Raw genomic sequence first — 9916 nt, 5'->3', positions numbered from 1 at the left:
TCGACATGTTTTTGGCTTTTCCCTGTCACAGGCACCTGGCCCACCTACACAAGTGAGGTATCAATTTTACCGGGAGACTGAGGAGAACGTTGGGTGGTAGATAATTTGTCCCGGCACGGTGATCCCACACAGAAATGTGGGGAAAATTTGATTTTTTTAGCTACATTTAAGGTTTGCTGAGGATTCGGGGTAAGAAAACATTGGGGGATCCACGAAAGCCATGGACTCCCTCAGGCGTCTAGTTTTCAGAAATGTCTGGGTTTGGTAGGTTTCCCTAGATGGCTGCTGAGCCCAGGACCAAAAACGCAGGTGCCCCCCTACACCCCCTAGCAAAAAACAGGTAGTTTTGTAGTTGATAATTTTGATGTGTCCAGATAGTGTTTTGGGGCATTTCCTTTTGCAGGCACAAGGCCTACCCACACAAGTGAGGTACCATTTTTATCGGGAGACTTGGTGGAACGCTGGGTGGAAGGAAATTTGTGGCTTCTCTCAGATTCCGGAACTTTCTGTCACCAAAATGTGAGGATTTTTATTTTTTGTTGCCAAATGTTGAGGTTTGCAGAGGATTCTGTTTAACAGAACCTGGTGAGAGCCCCACAAGTCGTCCCATCCTGGATTCCCCTATGTGTCTAGTTTTCAACAATGCACAGGTTTGGTAGGTTTCCCTAGGTGCTGACTGAGCTAGAAGCCAAAATCTACAGGTAGGCACTTTGCAAAAAACACATCAAATTTCAATGTAAAAATGTGATGTGTCCATGTTGCGTTTCCTGTTGCGAGCATTATGCACACCCACGCAAGTGAGGTACCATTTTTATCAGGAGACTTGGGGGAACACAGAAAAGCAAAACAAGTATTATTGCCCCTTATCTTTCTCTACATTTTTTTCCTTCCAAATGTAACATAGTGTGTAAAATAAAAGACATCTATTTGAGAAATGCCCTGTAATTCACATGCTAGTATGGGCACCCCGGAATTCAGAGATGTGCAAATAACCACTGACTCTGACACTGACTCTCTTGTGCCCATTTTGGAAATACAAAGGTTTTCTTGATACCTATTTTTCACTCTTTATATTTCACGTAATTAATTGCTGTATACCCGGTATAGACTGAAAACCCATTGCAAGGTACAGCTCATTTATTGGCTCTGGGTACCTAGGGTTCTTGATGAACCTACAAGCCCTATCCCTGCAAGCAGAAGAGTCCAGCAGACGTAACGGTATATTGCTTTCAAAAATTTGACATCGCAGGAAAAAGTTACAGAATAAAATGTGGAGAAAAAGGGCAATTTTTTTTTTTTTTTAACCTCAATTTCAATATTTTTTTATTTCAGCTGTTATTTTCTGTAGGAAGACCTTGTAGGATCTACACAAATTACCCCTTGCTGAATTCAGGATGTTGTCTACTTTTTTAGAAATGTTTAACTTTCTGGGATCCAGCATTGGTTTCACACCCATTTCTGTCACTAACTGGAAGGAGGCTGAAAACACAAAACAATTGTACAAATGAGGTATGTCCCAGAAAAATGCCAAAAAGTTGTTGAAAAATTGGGTTTTCTGATTCAAGTCTGCCTGTTCCTGAAAGATGGGAAGATGGTGATTTTAGCACCACAAACCCTTTGTTGATGCCATTCTCAGGGGAAAAAACACAAGCCTTCTTCTGCAGCCCTATTTCCCCCTTTTTTTTTTTTTAACTACATTTTCGATGTATTTTGGCAAATTTCTTGGTGTCCTTCAGAGGAACACACAAACTCTGGGTACCTCTAGATACCCTAGGATGTTGGGGAAAAAAGACGCAATTTTGGCGTGGGTATCTTATGTGGGCAAAAAGTTGTGCGGGCCTAAGCGCGAACTGCCCCAACTAGCTAAAAACAGGCCTGGCACCTGAGGGGAAAAGCCTGGCAAGCGAAGGGGTTAATAAGCTCTGCGGCTGTAGTTCTTTTATCATAGAGTTTCGAGAGAAGCGGGTAGAACAGCCCTAGAATATCGCGAGAACACACCCCATTGCCTCCTCCCACCCGAGACACTATGACAGAGGAGGAAGAGGCGGAGCCTGGAGAGAGAGTGGGGCGAGAGCGAAGGAGGCAGAAGGCGATTAGCGCGCGGGCGGGAGCGGCGCGAGGACGGGGAGGAGGCGGCGAAGGTGCGGGAGGGCAAACGGCGGGAAGCATAAGGAAGGCACGGAAAGAGAAGATTCGGTGACGTCGGTAGGCGATGGAATTGGCCTGTTAATAGCGACGAAAGAAAAGGGGCGTGGACCCACCGAATTGTGCAAAGTGACCTGCGCAGAAGTTCGAGTGTTCTGGGGGTGTGGCCATATATGATTCGGGGCTGTAGCCTCCTGACCCTTCGTTGATTAACCTAAGTAAAGGGCCAGCGGCGCTCTTGACTGACTGCGGTGTGCTCGTCTCTGAAAAAGGTGCGATCCGATTCGGGGTGTGGCCTGTGAACGTCCCAAATCAGTGGATAGCGTCGATTCCTTAGAACGTGCACGTCTGACGCCTGCGCAGTTTCTCTGCCCTCCCCACTGAGAGAGAACCGAAGATGGCGGATGGGGACAGCGGCTCTGAGCGGGGCGGAGGTGGCTCTGATCGCGGAGGTGGAGGGGGCGTTGGCTCGGGCGGAGCCGGCTTGGACACACAAGAGCTAGCTTCGAAGCGCTTAGACATCCAGAACAAGCGCTTTTATTTGGACGTAAAGCAGAACGCCAAAGGCCGTTTCTTGAAGGTGGCAGAGGTGGGCGCCGGCGGCTCCAAAAGTAGGCTCACGCTTTCCATGGCTGTAGCCGCAGAGCTACGCGACTACCTTGGCGACTTTATCGAGCACTATGCGCAGCTCGGGCCTTCAAGCCCTGAGCAGCTAGCAGAAGCTGCGGCAGGGGGAGAAGGCGGACCCCGCCGCGCTCTCAAGAGCGAATTCCTGGTGCGTGAAAATCGCAAATATTACCTGGACTTGAAGGAGAACCAGCGTGGCCGCTTTCTGCGCATTCGGCAAACCCTCAACCGAGGAGGCTTTGGAGGACCTGGAGGAGGCGGTGCCCAGGGCCCACAGAGTGGACAAACCATTGCCCTGCCTGCCCAGGGGCTCATCGAGTTTCGCGATGCTTTGGCCAAACTCATAGATGACTATGGTGGTGAGGAAGAAGAAGGAGGTCCTGGAGGAGGCGGCCCAGGGGGGGCCGGCGAACCACTGCCAGAGGGCACCTCACTTACGGTGGATGCCAAGCGCTTCTTTTTCGACGTGGGTTGCAACAAGTACGGCGTGTTTCTTCGTGTGAGTGAGGTTAAGCCCTCGTATCGCAACTCAATCACAGTGCCACTCAAGGCTTGGGCTCGCTTTGGTGCTGCCTTCTGCCGATACGCAGAAGAGATGAAGGGCGTACAGGAAAGGCAAGGGGGAGGTGGGGGTCGAGGTGAGAGGGGCGAGGAGAGTGAGACAGAGGAGGGGGAGGACGACTGATGGAGCCCTTGATGGTTACCGTTGTGGGAGGGGGCGACTGACAGAATCCGAGGACCGACGATGGGAGGGAGCGAGACGGAGGGAGATGGAGACCTGTAGGATATGGGCGCACTGGGGAGCTAGTGGCGACCAGTCTCTTCCGGTGAGGGACAGCAAAGGCAACTGACGGGTCGGGGATCAGGGGCGACTGACAGTATTTAACGAACTCGGGTGGCATGGGTGTCAGCCAGATTTTTTGTAGAAAGAGACGCTACCTGGACTGGGATTATTCTAGAAATGTGGAGACTGGATACTGACAAATCTTGCTGCGCCGAAGGGACTGGGCACTGGCCAAACAAATATTTGACCGATAATCACCCAACCTATGCATACATAAAAAGAACGGCCCTCCAGGGACAGCTGACACATACAAAACAACTCCCTCCCACATTTAGAAAAAACTGACCGATTCGCTTACAGATAGGAACACCGCGACTAACCTCCCCCTAAATGAATACGTTTCTTGACACCATAAACACAACTGACCGCCCACCTCCATCTACTATTGAACGTAACTGAAAGGGTGATACGAATACCGTGTCGCCCTTTTGTCGTGACTGTCGCCGCCGCACGCACCAAGACATGTTCAACGCTCCTGTGCACGAACACTTTGTCCTCCTTCATAATTTAGACAATTGAGCACGTCCCCTTAACGTACATAAGGCCAACCATGGACACGCTTGAATAATGTTACAAAGCTAGCCAATCGTGTTACATCCACAAACGGGTTACAGATGAATGAAACCTTTCCTCCATAGAGGAATTGGACCGATGGCCCAAAGCCCTGACATACACTGCTCGCAACGTTCACCAAGCCACTCGCAACCCACTCCTTAGCACAGCAAGGAAAACTGACAGCAGCATAACGCTGCATTGGGACGGGGTGGGTGAACGTCTGACGACCAACGGCGACGCTCAAGCCCCACTAGTCGTAAGAGTCATACAGAGTCAGAAACCTGCACAATAATACATGGAGGGCAGTCTGAGCAAGGGTGGCATCACTGCCGTTCTACACACCCTCTTGCACAACCAGTTTCTGAAAGGGATAACCTCGGCCCAAACCTACTTTAAAACGCTGGACTGGTGCCCGTTAGTAGTGAATGATAATCCGCATGTGTACCACTTCCCATGTTTCCCCTCGCACCACCCACCAAACCCTTGGCAAGACTGACGTGACGTGACGCCTGTTGAACCACCCATAAACGTAGACGAGGCAGAGGGACACGACCATAAACAGATCAGTGATCTCATCAGATCGAAGGGAGAATATGCTCCTTCAGATATGGTGGGGCATCTGCATCAGATGCAATGAGCATGAACATGTTATGGGTAGATTCAGAATCGGGCATCTAACCAAGGACTAAAAGAAAGCCGTGTGTAGGGCAAGCATTCCAAATGGATTTGAGTGCTAATCCGGTATACGTCACTTGACGAAACAAAAGTGCCCACCCAAGAGATAAATCAGATATGGTGGCCGTAGTCTACAGTGCTTGTTGATGGTAGCATTGAGGAGAGAAGCCAGTCAAGATATTATGCACATACTGAGAAGAGAATTCAGTTCAACCCTATTCAGCGAGGACACAACCAAAACCTTTAACTAATGAGGTTGGTCGTAGAAACTGATGAAACCTTCACACACGAAGTTGGGAATATGAACAAAGACTTAAACCAATCTTGGTTTGGGAAGAAGCCAACCAGGCTTTCACCAAAGTGGGATGGCCATGGTCAATACCTGCATTCACTGGATGCCAATCATTATTCCACCAGTAGAAGTGTCTGGGCTTCAAAATAAGGCTGATCACTTAACCAGGGCCTGTGCAGTGCGTTCAACCCATCCAATGTGTGGTAGGATGTATATTAAAGCCTCTAAGTAGACACCATCGGATCCCTGCTCAGAGGTTAAGGGGCTCCTCAGATGTGGTTGAATTTGAAGTGCCTCGGTTTTCTGAAGGCGGGAGCCTAAATTGGTGCACCAGGTCACAGCAAATAACCACACGGTCAGCGCATGAACGTCCTGCGTCGCTCATCCTTGAAGGCTTGGCAGCCCAGTGCTTTTGACTGTCGACAGTGGTCTGAGCAATGTGGAAATGAAGTGCACAGGCCGGTGATCTGGAGAGCAAGGTTTAATAAATGTTGGAGACTAAACGCATCTTTGTTACTTTGCCATCGGGTTGAAGTTGAGACAATTTGTAATTGTGGACTGCATTGCCTTCCTGGATCAACAGTTGAATATTTCTCAAATAAGGACATATTTCGTATATTCAGTATATCGACTTGGAGCTCTGGATTAATCTTTTTCCTGAAGATAACGAATCATGAGGAATTCATGTCATACGTTTGTATGACATGTCGGAGGAGTGAAGATTAAGTTTGAATTTATAGTTCAGTTCAACCAAAAACCTGTTTGAGGGAGGTCTACACGTGGAGAGGCCGTTTTGAAACAACTGATCTGTTGCAGCCTCGTAATCGAAAGTGGCACTTTGTTAATCACAGATGAAATGCAGTTTCTGGCTTTTTGTAAACCGTGATAAAGAGAATTGCATCATATTCAAGATGCACATATGCATTAAAAAAAAAGTAATTGATGGGAAATTGCACATCCACTTCCCCCAATATAGTGACACTATCAAAATGGAGAAATGACCCGCACAAGAGGGTGCACGCTGAGAATTCTTGCTGAGAAACTTTTGCTAAAATGAAGCGAGCTGTTATTAAATTTATAACCGGCTGCATGACGTGTATGAGATCACTTGCAGATAAAGTGAACATGGTTGCGTACTTCTGGTGGCTGCTTATTTTATAAAGATGTGTTCTCATCTGTGGCAATTCAAAACACGATTCACGTACCCCCAAACTGGTGGATATCTCCATGGCTGATTTTTATGGATACCTGTCAAATGTTTTTGGTTTCAGCTCCTCAGACCACGCTTTTATGGTTTTCAACTCAACTGTCCCAAGTTGGAATTATATTTAATGTTTTTGGCCTCTACTGCTCATTAGGAGAAGCAGGGATGATGGTCTCTTCAATGGCTGTGATTCTGTTGCAAAAGGTAATCCTATTATTGAATAGAATTTGTATTGTTGAGATACATAAATTAGCGTTGATGGCTCAGTGGGTAACAAACTTGCTAAGAAGAACGAGGAGAAATCTCCCATCTGGACCAACGTCTTTTCTTTTTTGGTTTGCTTCAAGAACGAAGAGATGTTAGCCGAAGAGAACATCACTGGCGTAGCCGTTTGTTTAATTTTTTTTTTTTATGGTCGAGTGAAAACTGCAAGTGAAAAACAGTTCATGCACTTTTTTAGAATAGCTTTGACTGACGTCGATACCCTGCTTCTCCTAAAATCTAGTGGAGGCGATTCCTCCAACAGAATAAGCTGCCACATTTAGTTTGCCTCAAAAGCCCTACCTAGTGCATGATGGAGTGTTTGAAGCTGCCACTTTCGTACTGTGGGTGATCGCGTGATACAGAAAAGGCCATCGCTCAAGTGAGATTAGAAAATCGTTTTTGGGGGAAGTGACCAGGGCAAAACGTGGATTCATGTCTAATCTGTGAAAAAATATCTTCAGATCCATTAGGATGTAAGAACTTTGAGTCCAGATTACAGTATTGGACTTCTTTGCTTAGTAATTTTAAACAAAACCTCAGGTCCACGATACCAGTGTCAGCTACTCTTTTACAAGGATTGTTAAAGACCTAAGAAATCCGTATATCAGTACCTCAGACTCTCACCTGTTGCCAGCAAGCGTTGGGCGAAATCTACCATGATGGAACCAAAGGTCCATCGTTAAAGGAAGCTAAATTAGCTTTGTGACTTAAAATTATTTATATAGTCTCTTGTTGAATGTACTCCACTCAAAAGAAATCTTGCCCCTTTACGATGTGATATTAGGCTTAATGTGTAATCTAAATTAGAGGCGAGTTGCCCTTTATGGAAATTAGGTTTCCTAGCAGTCTGCACCACGGTGGTATTTCCGGGAAGTTGATGGAATAAGGGAAAAGTACTTTTTGCCTGACATGCCACTTTTTCTTAGCTTAATCAACTTTTCAGAGTTGCCGGCCTCTCAGTTGCCTGTTTAACACATAGCCCATGTTCTGATTTAAACTGGATTATCCATTAAAATGTTACTACTCACATCAGAGTATTGTCCCAGACGTGCTCGGCCTGAGACTTGAACTGAATGAGTCATGCTATCTCTTCAGAATGTCAGGTTGATATTATTGGTGCAACGTGTGGCCAAGGAGGTCTTACGCCGCCTTGGCTTACCCTTTTAAGTATTTTATTTTTAAAGGAAATCTAAAGAACACTTTGCACGCCTCTTTGAGCTGCCTTTATTATTATTTTTTTTTTTTTTTTTTTTTTTTTTTTTTTTTTAGACGGGCCCTAACAAAAGCATTTTTTGGTGTACTTTTTTCCCCTAACTACATACACAAATATTTGTATGCATTTGTGGCTGGACTTTTTGTTGAATGCCGATAAAAGTAAATTGTACTAAATTAAAAACAAAAGTGCCAGTTTGCTGATTTGTATAAAAATGTTGAATTTAAAAGTTTCAGCCACCAGTGTGTACGCTTCAGTCACATTAAATTGTCTCACCTTACGTTTCCCAACAACACAGGTGGTAAAACATTTTTTTGGCCATTCTAAAAACAGAAATATCTATTTGGTTGTTTTTTTTTTCTCCGTTGCAAAGAACGTTTCCTAAAATCTACGGGAGCAATAGTATTTCTTGATGTTTTAATTACATCGGTGTACTTGTACTGTATTTTGTACTTAAGGCAGCTGTTATTGAATGTCCTGCTGTATTTACCTATGTATTTTTGTTCGCGTGTTTTCACTTCTTTGTGACGGAGGCCTGTCCTTGTGTTCCCTCCCTTTCTTAAAAAAAAAAAATATATATATATATATCTATATCTCCAGACCATTTTGTGCACAATGACTTAGACATTTGCAAAAGTTGCACAAAACCCCTGCTCGGGTTGTTATGTAAAACTGAAGGCAGTAAAAAAAAAAAGAGAGAATATAAGACATGTATTTTGCTCTAATCCGGATGTTGTTTTTTTATTTGTGTCACTAGTGGAGTGTCTTCTTATTAACATTCACATTTCAGTACTGCTGTCTGTTTCCGTTTACAGACCACTAGCCTACACGAGACAGTCGTGCGAGGGTCCTAGCAATCTATCCCCAGTGGATTCCACTATATGTATAGTTGCTGCAAGGAGGGAGATATGCACACAATCATGTCGTCCTGCTGCCATGTATGGCTTTAACTTTGCTCACTTGGTTGAGTAATCTTGTAGTTCTTGAAAGAACAAAGATCAAAATATTAATTCTTGAACACTGTGGATAGTTGTACACACCTAGTTCTTATTTAAAAATCCTTCAAACAAAAAACACGTTGGAAACGCTACAGGATTAGGTTGACCAGACCTAGGATGGAAGACCAGTCGGGCTAGGCTGAAGGTTTTTGTTGTTGTGATATTTTTTTTTTTTTTTAGATGTTTTTATTAAACATAAATGGTTATTGTATTCATTGCTACACCCCGTAGCTTTGGGACGGCTTGCGAACATTTTCTCCAGTCTCACGGAGACGTCTGCACTACAAGCACAGTAGCGTCTTCTCTGAGCAGCATACATTAATATTTTAAATGAGGTCCTATAAATACTTGTGGCCCATAGGCATAGCAGTCTGCAACTTCCGATTGACTTTTAGGTTTGTGCTTCCTGTAATGCTTCTGCGGTACTGCAGCTTGATGTGTGGTTAAAAGTGAGAGCCTTTGGAGGCCACGCAAGCACCCAATTGATAATTTTTGTACCAGCTACAGATTGTCATGCGAATTTAAGCTTTTCCTTTGTTTTCAAATAAAAAGTTAATTGTCCTCTTGTTAAAGGCAACAAGAATGTATTTTTCCTGTAACAGTCAGTGTTTTTACATAGAGACCATATTCCCTTGGCTTGTTTGCTTAGCAGTTCTCTGCATGCTTAGTTTTGAATGTCTTTCACAAAAAGTAATGTTTGACTCTTGTTCCGTGCTCTAACTCGTACCTTACAGTTCTTAAGCCCAAACATAGGAGACAATTCAACGGAACATCATGGTTCTTGGCATGTCAGTGATTAGGGCCTGGTCTAACACTGCAGATAAAGTACTACAAGTACTGCCATCATTTCGATGACATTTGGTATTGGACTAACTAAATTCAGATTATCCTTTCCATTTCATTTTCTGTTATGTACCCATACTGAAGCTTGTTCTGTAAGCTGTGCTACTTATAGTCTTAGGGTTGGTATCAGTTATAAAAATATATTTTAGTAAACTGCGTAACACAAGGAAGGGCTGAATGATTTTGAAGCCCATTGAGTTAAAGATTAATAATAATACTTTTTTATTTTTTTACAGTTTGCTTAAGCTGGCCATAC

General features: G+C 44.5%; 1 protein-coding gene across 1 annotated transcript; it reads left to right on the top strand.

Moving 5' to 3' along the window:
- The first annotated feature begins 2022 nt into the window (after positions 1–2022).
- On the top strand, positions 2023–9383 carry LOC138266049 (transcriptional regulator protein Pur-beta-like). Its single transcript, XM_069214390.1, has one exon. The coding sequence runs from the start codon at positions 2543–2545 to the stop codon at positions 3455–3457; it is 915 nt and encodes a 304-aa protein (XP_069070491.1). The 5' UTR covers positions 2023–2542; the 3' UTR covers positions 3458–9383.
- The last annotated feature ends 533 nt before the right edge of the window (positions 9384–9916 follow it).

Source organism: Pleurodeles waltl, chromosome 11 (genome assembly GCF_031143425.1).
Source record: "Pleurodeles waltl isolate 20211129_DDA chromosome 11, aPleWal1.hap1.20221129, whole genome shotgun sequence".
In the NCBI taxonomy this organism is placed as follows: domain Eukaryota; kingdom Metazoa; phylum Chordata; class Amphibia; order Caudata; family Salamandridae; genus Pleurodeles; species Pleurodeles waltl.
This window is presented reverse-complemented; position numbering and strand designations above follow the sequence as displayed.

Excerpts from the sequence above, each read along its gene's own strand:
- LOC138266049 (XM_069214390.1), top strand. The coding sequence starts at position 2,543 with ATGGCGGATGGGGACAGCGGCTCTGAGCGGGGCGGAGGTGGCTCTGAT.